Source organism: Marmota marmota, unplaced genomic scaffold (assembly GCF_001458135.2).
Source record: "Marmota marmota marmota unplaced genomic scaffold, marMar, whole genome shotgun sequence".
NCBI lineage: Eukaryota > Metazoa > Chordata > Mammalia > Rodentia > Sciuridae > Marmota > Marmota marmota.
The window spans coordinates 5,690,741-5,708,647 of record NW_026000185.1 but is presented as its reverse complement, the minus strand read 5'-3'; the positions used below and the strand labels follow the sequence as shown (position 1 = coordinate 5,708,647).

The 17,907-nt window shown below is 46.3% G+C and overlaps 1 protein-coding gene across 1 annotated transcript in view; it reads right to left on the bottom strand.

The window, feature by feature from the left end:
- Positions 1-17,907, bottom strand: part of Adcy9 (adenylate cyclase 9) — a 108,836-nt gene that overhangs the window by 19,865 nt on the left and 71,064 nt on the right. The window contains exons 4-6 of the mRNA XM_015490800.2: positions 7,981-8,085; positions 6,694-6,911; positions 2,235-2,337 (exon numbers count right to left, since the gene is read on the bottom strand). Of these exons, the coding sequence (XP_015346286.1) occupies positions 2,235-2,337; positions 6,694-6,911; positions 7,981-8,085 (426 nt within the window). The remainder of the gene's footprint in view (positions 1-2,234; positions 2,338-6,693; positions 6,912-7,980; positions 8,086-17,907) is intronic.

The window sequence follows — 17,907 nt, the reverse complement described above, 5'->3', positions numbered from 1 at the left end:
TCTGCGAGTAGGTCTTGATTTCTGAAGTGCCCTCAAAAGACCCCCAGAGTCTCTGGGATGAGGCTGCCTACCCTGACTTTGTTCTCTCTGGGGCTCTACCTAGCTCTAGGGAATGGCCACGGCTTGCTGCAGTTGGCCCAGGTTGGGCAGTAGGGGCTCAGGGTCTGCTGCGAGGCTCTTGCAGGATAGTCACAGTGTGGGGGATCTTTCTTCCCACCTCAGTGCTGAGGTTTCTGACTTCCCCACATGTGGGGCCTGGGGGTAAAGGCCCCACTCTCCTTGTTTTAGGTATTCACAGCCCTTCACCACTATTTGCTGTGACAACTTGTCCCTGTTACCCAACCTGCTTATGCCCAGGTCTCCTTTCTGAAAGCAGGGATACAATGGGTGCCTACACCTCATGGGTGGTGGGGATGCTTACAGAGCACATCCATGTGGAGTACTGGGTACAGCCAGCTCCCCAACACCATTGTGGCTTGGAAGACAGTCATTCCTGTGTCTCTCTCCTCTCTACCCTGTCTCAAGGCAGGTCTCAGACAGGCCTTGTGTTCAGTGACAGCTTCCCACCCATCTTGTCCAGCTCCATCACCTTCCATGACCCAGGATCTTCATGACACACAATCTGATGGGGCCAAGCGACCACTTTGGCCTTCAGCATAACGCTCATTGCTTGGGCAGTCATCATCTGGACCCTGCCCATCAGGTGCCCTCCCTTTGGAGGTACCTGAAACTCCTTGGCTACACCAGGCTCTTTCCTATCTAAGGTTTGTAGGGGCTGGTCCCTCCCTCTGGAATATTCCCTCCTCCTTCATCTGGCTAGTTCCTGGTCTTCCTACTGGAGTGAGCTTCGGAGTCTCCTCCCTCTGGGCCTCCCTCTGGGGCGGCTGCCTCACCGTCTCCTTGCAGGGCACGACTAGGCCCATGGCTCTGCATTGTTATTTCTAATTACTGCTCTCTTACCAGGGTATCTTCATCAGTATGCTCTAGCACCATGAACCAAACCAGGCAGAGTGGATGCTCAATAAATGTTTAGTGCCTAGAGAAATGGCTGATAAATGTGCCTTCCATCTGGGGTCACCACAGCACAGAATGGGGTGTGGCTGAGATGCTGGCTTTGAGGTGTCCACCCTCCCTGTGGGATTGTGGGCCTCTGCTTAGGCTTTCTCAGCCTTAGCTGTCTCTTCGGTAAAATAGGAATATTCACAAGTTTCCACACAGGGCTATTTGTGAAGAGTAAATTGGATCCTGTTTTGCCTCACAGGCTACCAAGTGACCAGCTCATGGGTGCCCTGCAGACCCTGTGCATGGGATGTTAACTGATAGCCACTGTCCCTTGGAGGCTGATAGAAGGTATTGCCTCCAAACCCATGAGGCACAACTGGCTCCCTCTGGCTCCCATGGTTTCTCAGGAGTCTGGGCCAGTGCCTAGACATAAAGATTTGCAGAATGAGTGTATGGAATTTGAATGAAAAGCCCTTTTGGTCCTAGGATTGGGCCAGTGTGCACTTTTGACTTGAATGCTGGGGGAGGTCAGGTTCTGGCCCAAAAGAAAAAATTCAAGGACATGCTGTCAGAACCCCAACCAGGCTCCAGATTCTTGCATTTATTCAAGGACCCTATTAGCAATCAGATGTGTGTGGGGAGGTGGGGCGGGTTATGCTGAGTGTGGGTAATGAGGGAATTGTCAGGGAGGAGGCATCTGAGCATAATTCCAACATGGAATACACATAAAGAAAAAAATAAAGGGGAAGTAAAATCCAGTTCAAGGTGAGGGAAGGTTTTTTTGAAAGAAATGACATGTGAGCTGAGCGTTCGAGGACAACAGAGGCTAAGGCAGTGCCAGGGTAGGAGGGATGTGAGCATGTTTTGTGTCAAGAGGAAAAGGCTTTGTGAGCTCCTGGGCCCACCTCCAGGGAAGAAAGAAACAGAGTTCTGGGGAGAGGAGTGTGGCTCATGACCCCAGAGCAGGCGTGCCCAGGGCAGGCATCATGAGGCACAAACTGCAAAGGAGAGGGTCTAGCGACCATGAAGCTTGGTCTTTAAGATACAGGACCACAGAAAGGTTGAAGTTTTTCTCCCTTGCAAAGATAAATTAACACACATCTGCAATTTAGGGCTTATAGACTGCAGGAAATTAACACCAGCCTTCATTTTCCTGCCACTCACTAAAGCACAGAATGGATGGTGAGCTGCCCACAAGAACAACGGGCTCTGTGGAGAGATGAAGAGCGCACCTCCTCCTGATAGCTGGTCCTGTAGCAGCGCTCCAGCTCCGCATCCAGGAAGTTGAGGCTGAACTGGTTAATGGGTGGCTTGAAAAAATAATCCTTCATCAGGCTAGAAGACATAACAAATGGAATTGATCAACACCTGGCACAATCATCCTATCAGATCACAATCAGCTATGAAAACACCACTCATAGAGCACATCACAAACCTGCATCTGAGAGCCACTATGCAATAGGTGTTGCTCCTGTCCCCTTTAAAACTTATCTCTGGGAAGTCCTTTGTGTTCCTACGTATAACCACATGTTCCATTTCACGTCCATTAAAGAGTGACCATGGCCACAATCATAATACACATCATTAGTACCTTGCTTTTGAACATATATTCCTAATATCCCGGATTACAAGATACAAAGACAGCTTTCTTTGTCTTGTGAAAAGATCTTTTCTGAAGAGCCAGCAGATCCCTGTACTGAGAGTACTTGTATTGATTTGGAGGCTTCAAATGAAAATGTAATTCAGAACCAGCTGTCCTGTCATCCAGAGTACTGACAGTAATTATGACTATGAGAGCTAACAGGTTGTTAGCACAAAATGGTGTTGATAGTTAGTGTAATTTTGGTGCTATTGTCACATATGCAGATTTTGTCTGAAACCTGAAAGATGATAAAGCTCAATGATTTTAATAGCAGAGAAATCAAATATGCTTTACATGACTCTTTCATTTTTTTTATGAATTGCTAGCAAATAGTAAGATCCTTTTTAAACTGCAGAAATTACTACAAATTAAAGGGAACGTTAACATGATATCAGAAGGCAAATATAGCTGTGGAGAGCAGCCTGCCTCGTACAGTAACCACTAGGATGACATCAGGCGGGACACAGGAGTGCCTGGCATGTGCCTGGCACCTGGGAGGCCCTGCTGTGCAAGCCTCCCTTCCCCTGATGCAGAGGGGACCTCTCTTCTGTGAGTGTTCAATGACCTGGGCCTTTCTTAGACTCAGAAGAGAGTCTCTGTCCCCTGATGTGGGCTTCTCTTTCCTTCCTTCCAGTCAGGAAGCACAGACAGGGACAGCAGAGCAGCTGTAAGGAGAGTGTGTGGTGGCCACATTTTGACCCCTGAGGGGCAGAAGTGACCCTGCGGTAAGCTGTACAGCTCCTTCTAAATCAATTCGGGAAGCTCCACCTCTGGGGATGGGTGTAACTCATTTTGGACCAATCCTCTCACAGACAACAACTACAGCTCTGGGAAAAAAATACAAAAACAGGGGCTGGGGCTGGGGCTCAGTGGTAGAGCACTTGCCTTGCATGTGTGAGGCATTGAGTTCGATCCTAAGCACCACATAAAAACAAATAAAGGCATTGTGTCTGTGACAAAAACAAAACAAAACAGCAACAACAACAACAACAACAACACCAAAAAACAACTGCTGATAAGCACAAGAGAGGGACCAGGGCAGGTCCAGAATAGAGGGGTGTTATTCCTGGAACAAAGGAACAATACCAGGTAAATGTCTCCTGTGTGTGTGTGTGTGTGTGTGTGTGTGGCCTGAAGACAGACATTAGTCAGCACCATATGTAGGGTAGCGTAAACTCAGAAAAGCCACCAGTCTTACTGGCTTTAAAAAAAAAAAAGGAAAATGAATTTTGGGGTGACCATAGTTGAAAGATGAGGTTATTAATATCAGAAGGGAGAGAATTAGGGAAAGAGATCCCCAAATTCTGCATGTAAACTGCTCAAATCTCTGGCTGATCCTTGTAGGTCATGCAGAGGCATGGCAGACTATAAGCAGCCCATTTACAGCTAAAAGAACAGGGAGATGGTAGTTAAAGTTTGAATTCAGATAAGCTAACTGACTGCTGAAACAAAAAATAGATAATCTTCAGAGTAATATTAACAAAAATCAGGTTTCTTAAGTTTTACACACAAAGTCTACAACACAATCCAAAATTTTAGGCATAGAAGAAGACAGGAAAACATGGGTGCACTCAAGAGGAAAGCAGTCAGGAGAAAGCACCTTGAGGGCACGAGGCTGGGTCAAGGTGAGGGTTATGATGAATGCAGGTGTGACTGATACCTGTGACAATTACAGCGAGAGGAAGGAGAGAATGGGAACCTATAACACTGTGAGATTTCTTCATTTAAAATGAAGTGATACAATAGTAATTCCACAAAGATCACACAGACACTTAAGGAAGTATATCTGTAATTCCTAGAATAACCACTAAACTGTGGTCTGGGGTGTGGCTACCACTGAGCTACAACCCAGACCACAGGTAGAATTTTAATAGATTTCTCTAAACAACTGATAGAACATAAGGGGGCGGGCACCAGGGACTGAAATTGAATAAACTAAATTCCAGGCATGTATGATTATGCCAAAATGAACCTAAGTACTATGTACAACCATAATGCACCAATAAAAGAAAAAAAAACAGAATAATAGACAGAAAATGAATAAAGAAACAGATGATCTAAACCACTGTACTGACTACCAGGACTTAACTGACATCCTGGGTCACGGCATCCCATGAGTACAGAGCTCACATTCTTTTTGAGTGCAATGATAAGTTCACCCATCAGATCACATGTGGGGACATAAAACATGTCCTGACCAATGTAAAAGGACTGAAATCACAGAGTATGTCCTTGGACTATAACATTAAATTAGACACTAATAGCTAATATATGTAAAAACTATTCCTCATTCAAAGGAGCCAGTGCTCCTGAGCTGGGGCGGGGGAGGCAGAAAATGAGCCTGGAACACCCTGCTCTGCTAGAAAGTGACTGCCCCATACAAATGAAGGGGTGGAGTCAAAAGGACCCAGGCACCGGTCCAAAGGGAGCTCTGATTGGTCAGATCGGGCATCCCAACATAAAAAGTACCAAGATGGATTATAGTCCATGAAATAAAACAGGAGTGCATGAGTTCAGGCTAACAACGGATGGATGGAGAGTGGTATGGTGGTGCATGCCTGTTATCCCAGTGATTTAGGAAGCTGAGGCAGGAAGATAGCAAGTTTGAGGCCAGTCTTAGTAAGATAATATCTCCAAAATAAAACACAAAAAGAGCTGGGGATGTAGCTGATTAGGGATGTAGCCCCTGGGTTCATTTCCTAGTACTGCAAAAAATAAAAAGTAAAAAATAGATGGATGGGTAGCAAATGGAGGGCCATTCTTTATAGCAGATGCTGAGCACCAAATGGTAAATGTGCTGGAAGTGCTGAGGTTGGAAACCACCATACTGAAACATCACAGTGAAGCAGTTTCAGTCAAGACTCAATGGATGTTAAATCTAGGGAAGTCTGATAAGGAATAGGAATAATAGACACTAAAGTATCTTTCCACAGATTGCTTATTAATCATAGGGAGAAAATGATAACCACAAATTGGAGAAACTGGCTACATCTTGTGGGATTGATCAAAAGGAATATTATGCCAGGAGTGGTGGGACATGCCTATAATCCAGCAGCATGGGAGGCTGAGGTAGGAGGATCACAAGTTCAAAGTCAGCCTCAGCAACTTAGTGAGGCCCTAAGCAACTCAGCGAGACCCTGTCTCTAAATAAAAAACAAAAAGGGCTGGGGAGGGCTGGGGTTGTGGCTCAGTGGTAGAGCGCTTACCTAGCATGTGTGAGGCACTGGGTTTGATTCTCAGCATCACATATAAATAAACAAAGGTCCATCAATAACTAATAAAAATATTTTAAGTAAGGGCTGGGGATGTGACTCAGTGGTTAACACCCCCCTGGATTCAACCTCCAGTACCACTCACACACAAAAGAACATCACCAACGAGGAACCAGTGGGCCGCATGGGCCTCTGCATGCGAGCCTTGGAAGGATGGTGCCACCTCTGTGCTCTCTGGCCAGGCACACAGAACATGAACCTAACCATAAGGAAATACCTCACGAGCTCAACTTCAGGAATGTTTTATTTTTAAAACTGTCACATCATGAAAAACAAGGCATGGCTAAGGAAGCACCCCAGATTTTAGGAGCAAAGAGGCCTGACAACTAAGTGACACACACGTGATCCTGGACTGGAGGCAACAGGGCTGCCAAAGATGAACTGGAACCGGGGCCTCAGGCTAGATGGAATGTCACACCATGCTGAATTCCCTGCCCTTGTCAACTCGGCTGTGTACTACAGCATCCTCATTCTGGGAGAGGCAGTCTAAAAGAGTAAAGGACACAATGCATCCAGCGTACTGTCAAATGCTTTGGAGAAGAGTACATTTCAGAGTGGGGAAAGAGAGGACCGCAAAACTAACACAAAATGCTAAGGCAGAGCATACGGAATTCTAAATGGCATTTGTATAACTTTGTATGTTTCAAATTACTTCAGGATAAAAACAAAGCAATATACTGATGAAGGAAGAGAAATTCACAGATGGGGCAACTCAGAACAAGGGAGCCACCTCTCCTGTAAAACCCTACCCCCTGGGTGGTGGCCACGCTTTCTCACCTGTCTTCTTTGATAACGTCCACAAAATGCGCGTCTGTCTTCTCACGGATGTTCTTGAACCTCAGTGGGAGGAGGGCTGACTGGTCCAGGCTCACGCCCGCCCACCTGCCCTTCTCCTGAAGAATCTCGCACAGGGAGGTCTGGCTGTTGGTGAGCTTCTCTTCTTGGGGAGGGCTCAGAAGTCCATTCTGGGCTTTGGAATTCGGTCCTCCGGCAGCCTGCCTCAAGACAGAGGGAACAAGCGAGTGCACTTGGTGAAGTGGCGCCAGGGCGCATGTTCACCCCACCTGGCCCTTGGCTAGCTGTAGCCCTGCACCTCACTGGGTGCCTGGCAAATCTGCTGCCACCCCACACAACGTTCTGCCACCCTGCTTCCCCCCCACACACACACTCTGTCAAAGGGCATGTCCAGGTGTTCAGGCAGCAGAGGCTAAGACTGTGAGGATAGCTGTAAAGCCAAGGCAAGAACCAAGATTCAGGGATTCTGCTCACCAAGAACTGGGGCCCCAGGAGGCTGGGTGGAAGGACTGGGGGGCCTCCAAGGAGATGAAGGATGGGTACAGGGAAAGGAGTCCCAGGATTGTGGGGCTGGGGCTTAGGAGAAGCTGGACAAACAAGACTTATATTTGGGAGCTTCTGTGGCTGAGAGAGGCAACTGACGTGCTCACAAGTCCTTTGGTAGATGATGGAGCGTGCAGGATGACAGACAGGGCCTCCTAGGGGAGTGGCCTTCAGAAGGCTTCCCAAACCTCTGGGCTTTGGGATTTACTTATTTTCTACTCCAGTCCTGACAAGGTTCTTCCACAGCCCCCTGCTGCTCACCCTGCCTCTGCGCTTCTCTTGGGTGGGTTCTTCATCTGGCACAGGCCCTTCTTCCCTTTGCACATCTGTATTCTACCAGAAGTTGAGTAGGCCTTCCAAGCCACCAACCTCCTGCCACACTGGCCTGCGTGATCCCACACTCTCGCTGCCCTGAAGGGAGTCCCATCTGGTTCAGCACGGAGTTACTCTACTTCACATGGTTAGCTCTGCTCTATTCTGTTCTTTATATTGCTTGGGGTAGAACCCGGGACTTGTGCACGCGAAGCACTCGCTCCACCACTGAGAACATCCCAGCCCCGTTATCCTGTTCTTTATGTTACTCAAAACCCTCAAAACCAGAAGGTCTGGAACGCTATTACCCAAGAGGAATTATTCTCAGAATTGAGAAGTCGACAAGACAGGAATATCACTTTAGGAGAGGTACTGGGGAGGAACTGACAGGAACAACAGGCATGAGCTTGTTACCTTGGTGCTGGTCTTAGGCTCATCTTGACAGCCATTTTGCACAGCTGCTCCTTCCGCACCAGCTTCAGATTTGGGAACAAATGTAATTCCACATGACGGACAGGTCTACAAGAAAAACACAAGGCATGGGAACATATCCAGAAAGCATGATCATGATGTGAGACTCAAACAAGTCCACTGCTGTAATCTGCTATCACACAGATGGCTGTATCCAAATGAGAGGCTTCCTGTGCCACACCGGAGGAGCTGGAAACAAACTGACCAGGTAAAAACGGAAACAGGAAACCTGAGCATGATGCCCGTGGCAGCCAAAGAGCGGAAACTCAGACACCTGCTGATGGCGAATGGACCAGCAAATTGAGTTCTACAAACAAGGATATTGTTCTGCCATAGAAAAGAAGGAGGCACTGACATGACGACAGCAGGAAGACCCCGGAAGACAATGCGCTTGTTGAGAAAGCCCGACCAAAGAGGCCATCCCGTCCTATGAGAAGCCCAGAAAGGAGGATCTACAGAGACCGAGAGCGGACCATGGCCGCCAGGGGTAGGGGAGAGGCCAGGAGAGGACTGCTGACACGGACTCTGCTGAGCCTGAATGCTCCGGTGCCCTCAGCCAGGATTCACATGCTGAAATCCTGATCCCCAAGAGGAGGCAGGGCCCTCTGAAGGTGACCGGGCCCTGAGGGGAGAGCTCTCACCGATGGAATTAGTGTCCTTATAAACTCCCTGATCACTTCTACTGGATGGAAGCTTATCTGTGAGCCAGGAAGCAGGCCCTCACTGGACCCTGAATTTGCTGGCACCTTGATCTTGGATTTCCAGCCTCTAAAACTGTAGGAAACAAATCACTGTTCTTTTTTTCTTTTCTTTTTTTAATGTCACCTGGTTGATTTTTTTGGTATAGCAGTAAATTTTTTTGTTAGGGTTTGAGAACCTAGTCTGAACCAAACCCTCTGGATTCAGAGACTTCAACCAATCTCCTCAAGACAGCAAACCAGTAAACAGCTATTTCTCTGACCACTTTGACACATGCAGACATCAGCCAGTGGTTGAAGGCACTGGCTCTGGAGTTACACTGCCACAGACTGAACCTTCTTCATACCACCTTATAGATATGGGACTTCTCTGAACCTCAGTTTCCTCATCTGTAAATTGGGGTACATCTACCTCAAGGAATTATTTTAAGTGAGAAAAAAAACAAGGAATTACATGTAAAGCAAGTCAGAGGTGTTTCAAAAGCAGCTTCATTTTGTACCCCAGCTCTACTCACACGGTACGGACTTCACAGAATGCTGAGTCAAGAAGGATTATGAGGCTACATCCTGGCCCAGTAGGGAGAACTGACTCATGGTACTGTGTGCTGTGGGCAAGGGTTGGACAAGAGAGGACATGGGTGGTAGCAGGAGAACCAGCTGCAGATGCAGACTAGAGGCCCTCTTGGCAGGGCTGCCCCAGGCGGGAACCAGCAGATCATCTCATTACACTTGAAAAATGTGGCTCTTTGCTGTTCTCTTTCTTTCTTAGCTCCTATCCTGGCAGGGGCATAGTAGGGAGGGAGGGTACAATTCTTTTTTTTTTTTTTTTTGTACTGGGTATTGAACCCAGGGGCACTTACCCACTGAGCTACATCTACAGATCTCTTTTGTATTTTACTTAGAGACAGGGTCTTCATTGAGTTGCTTAGGGTGTCACTAAATTGCTGAGGCTGGCTTTGAACCAGCAATCCTCCTGCCTCAGCCTCCTGAGCCAGTGGGATTATAGGCGCGCACCACAATGTCCAGTGTGAGTGTGATTCTTTCTTCAAATTTTAAAACAAAACAAAAAAAGAGAAATCCACCATCCCTGGTGGAGACACAGTCTCTCCTGGTTGGAAGCAAGAGGTCCCTTCTGCACCAGGAGGGTCCTGCCACACAATGGGGGCCTCAGCAATTTAGTGGGTTGGGTTTGTTTCCTTCCCCATGGTCCCCACCTTAGCAATTTCCCTTTTAACTATTTTCCAGTTTAATTTTGATCTGGATTAAAACATCTTACAACCTGTTTTTTTGCCAAGCACTGATCCTCCTGTGAAACTTCCCAACCCATTGAAGGTCTTTTCATCTCCCTTGTTGCTGCCAGCATCCCATCCCTGCCCAGAAGCACTCACTGGCAAGAGGATTCCTGCACCAGTGAACCACATGGCACAGCCACCTCGGGGGGGATGGCTCCAAGAGAGCACATGGGCAGGGGAGCTAGATGACAGCCACTGCTGTTCTAACCCCAGCTGCTATGGCTGAGACTCGTTTGTGATCAGCCCAGGGTGAGCAAAAACAGGCCTTCTGAGACACAAGGGCACCTCAACACACTCTAGGGCTCCTGGCCCCTGACCACCAGGAGGCTTCCCTCTAGCTTCCCTTCATGGCAGAAGGAGGGCCCAGGAATAATCCTGGCACTTCCACCTCCTGGACCTTGATCCCTGAAATGAGCCAAGCTGCCTTGACTGTCTTCCTTATTCTTCTAAGTGGTTGTATAGGCACAATGACAACAAGAGAAGCTTCTAAGGTCCCCCAAACAGGGTCTTCTACAGTCCACAGAGCTTGCTGGTTGCTGCCTGGGAAACCTGGGAGTCCTTGGAAAGATCAGAGAGAGTACACTGGTTATCCTAGATCAGGGGCTCTCATCTCCTTCATGGCTTGGGCTCTGAGGGGATGACTATAATGATTTCTCCAACATGTGGGGACACATTTGCATCCCTCCCACCCCCATCAGCAAGCTCTTCTTTATTCAGCAGCAGTCAATTGGTCAAATACCTGGCATGGCTCATTTTCAGTTCTATTTGTTTTTAACACATTTTAATACATGTACCCTGCATCCCAGAATGTATAGCATCAAGCTATAAAAGTGTTCTCTTCAAGGCTATTTCATGTGGTGAGGTAAATAATTTTGAAGCCAACAGCTTTCCCTTTTCATAACTGTCAAGGATGGAGCAGGGAAGCCTCTTTGCCGAAGGAATCATCAGTGAAGTCCTCCCTTCATCTATTCAGGCTGCGAAGCAAGATGGGCTACAAGAAGTTCGGGTACTAGAAAAAGCACCCTTTGTATCCAAACTCAAGTTGGACGTGGTGGGCAGAATAATAGCAGCATTGTGACAACAATAACAACAAATACAAGTCCCTGAGTGCCACTCGAAGCTTTTCATAACAGTTTACTTAGTCCTTAAAAGTACCCATGAGGCGGGCACTATGATCAATCCCATTTTACACAGGAGGCAGTTAAGGCTAAGAAGACAGGGCCACCCAGAGCCGCACCACTAGAAAAAGAGCAGGGAGTGAGAGCCGAGGCAGCAGAGCTCTCGGTCACAACCACCACCCATGCCATGCCTAACTATGCCACTGGTGGGCCAGGGCACTGTCATTTCAGCAAACGGATTAAGTACAGGTGCGAACGCTTCAAAACCAATGATTTCTGCTAACAAAATACTAGAGGAAAAAAAAACAGAAATAGTAATTATCTCAGAAAAAAAGGCATCCCAGAAGCCTCGAAGCTGTAAGAAAAGAAAATGGCAGCCTGTGAATGCTGGAGGCAAAATAGACACACATCTGTAAAACTTAACCCAGGATCTCCAAGCCATGTTGCACAGAATCGAGAACCCTGAACTTCTCATCCCACTCCTCAGCCCTACATGACCACTGGGCTCAATAACTGAGGCTGGTAACAAAAATGTAAGTCAATAACATGTTAGGTTAGATTCAGCAGACTGTAAACCAAGAAGATTATTACTGTGCTGTGGCAATATTATTCCATCAGAAAGCCAAAATAAAAATATTTGGTATTTTGGGAGATTTCACTTGTGTGTAGCCTGCACTACTGGATGATGCCATTAGATGGCACTGCACAGACCTTTCCATTCAATTCACACACATGGTCCCTTTAAAAAGTAATTCTTGACTTCCAAGAGAATTACTTGGGAATGCCCTTCACTGCATAGAACCACGGTAGAGTTATCAAAACTAAGACGCAGAAACACTGCACAATGCTATTAACTGAGCTACTGACTTCTTTCCAAGTGTCCCAGTTTCCCTCTAATGCACATTTCTGTCCTTGGAGGCTGCCCATGGTCCTAAGACACATTTAGTTCTAATGCCTCCTGAGTCTCCTCCAGCATGTGCAGTCCCTCCACCTGTTCCTGTCTCCTGTGATCTTGATACTTCTGTAGCATTTTGGTTGTGTTCTGCAGAACGTCCTTGGATTTGGACCTGCCTGATGCTTTCTCACCAGCAGCTGAGGTTTGGGGCTTCAAGCAGGCCTGCAAGAGGGGAAGTGGTCTTCCCAGCACACTGTGTCAGGCAAGTATGGTTTCAGTAAGTCTCATCAAGTGCAGCTCCCCTTGCTGCCAGTATAGGGGCTCCGTAGGCCTGTCCTTGGTAAAGGCAGGAGTCTTTTCTTCAGGGGAACATGCCTGGAGGCTAAGCAAATCTCCTTTCCTCCTTAAACTTCTGCCCACTTATTTCAGAGTTTCTGGATGCAGCAGTTTCTCCTGTGGTGTCTGAAGGGCGACTTTCTATCACTTTCATTTCTTCTACCTCCATGACCTGTAATTCTTCTATGAGCAAGTATTGTCAATTTATATTTTATATGATTTCTCCTTGCTGAGTAGAACACACATGACTAAAGCTATAGATAAAACCTGGAGATTCTTTTTTTTAAAAAAAAAAAAGAGAGAGAGAGAGAGAATTTTTTAATATTAATTATTTTTAGTTTTTGGTGGACCCAACATCTTTATTTTATTTGTATGTGGTGCTGAGGATCAAACTCAGCGCCCCGCGCATGCCAGGAGAGCGCGTTACCGCTTGAGCCACATCCCCAGCCCCTGGAGATTCTTTTTTAAAAACTTACTTTTCAGCGGGCATGGAGGTAAACACCTGTAATTCCACAGACTCAGGAGACTGAGGCAAGAGAATCGCAAGCTGGAGGCCAGCCTTAGCAATTTATCAAGACCCAAAGCAACTTACTGAGACTCTATCTCAAAATAAAAACTAAAAAGGGCTGGGATGTGGCTCAGTGGTTAAGCACCCCTGGGTTCAATCCTCAGTACCAAAACAACAACAACTACTTTCCATTTATATTTCAAAGCCAGCAGGTAGATTACTATTTATTTAAAAATTTTTGTTTTTAATTTTTTAATGTGATGCTTAGGATTGAACCCAGTGCCTCACACATGCTAGGCAAGTGCTCAACCACTGAGCCACAACCCCAGCCACTAATGATTTAAAAAAAAAAATTAGACAAAATTTATCTGCCATACAACTCACCCATTTGAAATGTACACTTCAAAGACTTCTGGTATACTCACAGGGTTGGGAACCATCACCATTATTAACTCAGACTATGTATAAACTTGGTATATGTGTATTATATAAAATGAAGCCTATTATCTTTTTAATTTCTATAATGACATAAGAGGCTCCCCACTTCCTCAAACTGAGCCAACTGAGCCTGTTCAAGACGGCTTACATACAGATAATAAGGAGGGAAAAGATGTCATCATTCACTTCATATTATTAAAAAAAGTTACAGGGCCTATCACAAAACAATGGTTCCCAGGCTAATGGCCTCAAAGGGCAAGTATGAACCTTCTGAAAACAGGACAAATCCTTTCTGGATCATCCACATCATTGGCTTCATTAATGAGTATAAATGTGTAGAAATTCGAGTGAGCATGGGGTCCTGGGGTTCTGAATAACAGACGAAGGCATCTCAAAAAGATGAGCCAAGCAGGAGCTTCTCAGGCCTTCCAGAGATAAACTGAAGATGCCTCATAGCTCAAACTATTCTTTCTAATGTGAACCATTCAATTTTGGTCTTCATTTTCCTTTTCTTCACAAAATGTCAGTTTTCATTGACATGTATAGTCTTGATCCATCCATCACGATAAAATGGGCACACCCCTGGCAAAGATAACACCACACTCCCCAGGCCAAGGTGCCCAGTTCCCATCTACTGTCTGTGATGTGGCTTCACAAGAGCGTCCATCCTCGAAGCAATGAAGCAACTGCAATTACTATAAGAATCTCCCTCAAACCAGAGTACCAGAGAGCCCCTTCCCAGGGGATCCTGCGACTTCTGTGGGCAAACCCAAGAGCACCTCTGCCTCCTCCCTGGCTTCTCTCCTCCTGCCATGGCCACTCTCTGACCTATAGACAAGAGTGTGCATGTCCCAGTGCTGCTGAGCTTTCAATCCAAATTCCATACTTATCGTCACGGCTTCAGTACATCTTAGACACTGGAAGAGGTTTTTTCACCTCACCCTCTTGTCAATAAGGAACACTACTGCTTAGAGGAATCCTGTGATTTCTTCACAGTCCCCAAGCCAAAGCTTTGAAAAGGATCAGCAGCCAGGCACAAGCACATGCCTATAATCCCAGTGACTCGGAGGCTATGGCAGGAGGATCTCAAATTCGAGATTGGCCTCAGCAACTTAGCAAGAACTTCAGCAATGTAGTGAGACTCTGTCTCAAAATAAAAAGGATAAAGGGCTGGGGATGTGGCTCAGTGGTCAAGCAGCTCTGGATTCAATCCCCGGAATTCCCCTCCAAAACCAAAAAGATCACCAGCCCGAAGTCATGGCCCTTTCCAGGATGCCCATGATGCCCCCTGAGGCTGATGTGGAGTCCTCATCTCTGCCTGCTCATCACAGCTCCCTTCACCCTCCTCCCCACCCCAAGCCACAGGGGGTCTCAGGCACACTGGAGCTGTGCTGCTTCTAGCAGTCTCTCTCTCCACCCATTATGCAGCCCCAGGGTCCTTCTGGTGAACTCTCACTGCTGGGGTGTGGGAAGGGATCCCTTTGACTATGACCTTAGAACCAAAGCCCTTGACTTATGACATCTCCATCATTTCCTAGGAGGTTGTACAGTATTCAGAGCATTTTAGGAGACATTAGATAGCAATTTTCCAGTGATGAACTGGAAGAGAACTTAAAGACATTTAAGTTAAATGTCTTAACTTAAAGACACACGCTGGGAGTAGAAAACAGACCCTTTCTGGATGCTACCATGACTCTAAATAGTTCCTCAGGGCCTTTTGAGTTCTGTCCTGCGATTGGCTCTGCAAAGTTGAATCTTTGTCCTTATGGCTAAGAGTGAAGTCGTAATAACCGACTGCTGAAGCTGGCCATTCAGGAAATGTCTAAGTCATTTAACTCATGGTCTAAGTCATTTAACTCATGGTCCCTGCATTCATAAAGCACACAGGAAGGCACAAAGAGGACAAAGGTTAAGACTACGACAGTCAGAGCCAAGATAACAGGCTAAAGGAACTAAGAACTCAAAGAGGAGGAGGCGGTGCTACAAGCCAGGGAGGCAATGGAAAATGCAGGAAGCAGAGTGTGAAATCAGAGAGGTGTACAGAGGCACAGGCAAGGGAGAGGGACACATAAGAGGCCAGGTGTGGACTCCTTGAGAGACCATCCACTCAACACCTTGCTCTAACTTCTTGATCCCTGGCAGAAAACTCCTTCCACTACATAAACCAATGTTCCCTCAAACAGTGTCACCCACAGCATTTACCCTGCAAGGTACAACTTGAAAACTGACACCTGTGCTCAGACAGCCCTCAAGACTGCACCGCCCACAGGCGCATTAGAAAGCCCCACGTGGAGGGCTGGGGATGTGGCTCAAGCGGTAACAAGCTCGCCTGGCATGCGTGAGGCGCTGGGTTTGATCCTCAGCACCACATAAAAATAAAAGATGTTGTGTCCACCGAATACTAAAAAGAAAAAAAAAATAACAAATATTAAAAAAAGTTCTCTCTAAAGAAAGAAAGAAAGAAAGAAAGCCCCACGTGGAAATCCTTTCTGCCCAGTTTAGTGCAGAAGTCAAGTGCAGCTTGACCAGGGGCCGGGACAGAAGTTCACACGGAGTCCACTCTCAAATGAGGAAGCCGCAGAGGCAAAGAAGCAACCTGTTGACAAGAGGAGCAACAGATACTGGGAAGGATTTGGAGGGAGGAGGCAGGGTTAGGCAGAGCTGACCTGAGTGCAGGCCATCTCACTAAGGCAGCAGACCAGCACCACACACAAGGCACTGACCAGATCACAGGATGAATCCACCCAAAAAGCGAAGGAGCAAGCAATGGGTATTTGCCATCTCTGCTGTGCCATACCCCTCGCATGAGGAAAGGTCTTAGAGGTCAGATTGTAATCCACTGTTTCTGAAGCAGAACTCAATTTTTTCCCCCTAGAGTTTAGGATCACGTTGCACATAAAATTCACTCAGTTACCCAGCACCTGAGATTCATGACTTGCTTGGATACCTGCTCTCCCAGAGCCATAGGAGATAGGATGCTGAGTAGAACTTCCCAGGGTGGCCATGCTGCAGGGAACTTGGTATTTCATCTCTTCCTGTTCTTTCCACTCTAACTTGGAATTCAAATTATTTCGATGTTCTGGGACAGCCCTCATCTCAGATATCCTATCATCCTGCCCAAACCATTAAAATATCCCAGAAATTATACTTTGTGATCCAATTCATCTTTCCCTCCTGGAAGGGACACAAAAATCTTTTATTTTTTTTCCTCAAATTCCTTTTGGTATTACAGTCAACTTAATAGATCACAAGATTGTCAGATAACATTTATATTATTTGCAAGATGTAGGCATAGCAACAGAACATACTGAATAGTTTTTGCCCATCCGGTTCAAACGTCTAAAACTGGAACAAGAAATATTCTTTCAGGGTGAGAAAAATCCCTCATAAGGCAATTTATTTTAGAATTTGCTGTCATTAAAACTGGAAGTGTGTGACACGGTGAACTCAGCCACTGCATTCTCTGGTGGAGAGAAACACAATACACATAATCCAAGATGACAGAAGAATTCAACACATTGTTTATTTGGGGCTTTGAGCCCTATTTCTCTACTTAAATGCAGCTCAGTTTGAAGCCTGGAGGAAACCATTTCTCACCACACAATAAGACCACATCTGGAAAGTCATGTTTTCATGTTCCTCCCTTGCAGGCTCAGTAAGTCTGCGAGCTGAAAGCTCCTCTGTCTGACACTGCAAAGCACTGGCCCAAGAGAGGGGGCGTCTCTAGAGTGGACAGGCATGTGGGAAAGCTCAGACACACTGCTCTACATTTGCAGAAAGAGCATGGAGAGAGGGTGTCTAATATCGCCATCCCCACGGTTCTCACCCGGGGCTGGCTCTGCCTCCCCAGGGAACCTGGGCAATGTCTGGAGACATTTTTGGTTAGTATAACTGGAGGAAGAAGGTGTTACTGGCATCCAGTAGCCAGAGGCCATAGATGGTGTTAGTCATCTGACAGCGACAGGACAGCTCCATGACATGGGATTATCGGGTCCAAAATGTCAACAGTGCTAGGACCAAGAAAGTGCATTAAATTAATGAAGCACACAAGGAGAAAAATATAAAAGCACTGTCAATAGTCCTGAACACAATAATTACCAGAAGTAACTGGATGATAGGACGACAGCTTCCAACATAGTAGGATAACCCAGACACTGCAGTGGATGGCTATATTATGAAGACCATTAAGCTCAAAGACCAATAGCTAGCTTTCAAGTCTGCTAATCATGTGCATAAGTAGAAACATACTGGTTCAAAGCAGGTACAACAGGCTATCATCCTAACTAACATCGTTTTGTTATCTGAGAGCCCAAATAGTGAAGAAGAACTGTCATAACTGTCTCATTCTCTTTTAAAAAATGGAAACAGCAAATATTTAAACTATAAAGATAAACAGAATGTACCAGCAGGGGAACTAAATCCAAAGTGAAAACTGAGGAATAGCTCATAAATAAGAATGACTTCATAGGCCCAAGGTCAAGTGTATCAGTTCCTGGTAGTTCATTATGACAGAACATCAGTCCAGAAGTAGGCACTTCTAGACTGCCACCCGGAGGCCTTTCTTCTTACACTGAAATACCATAAT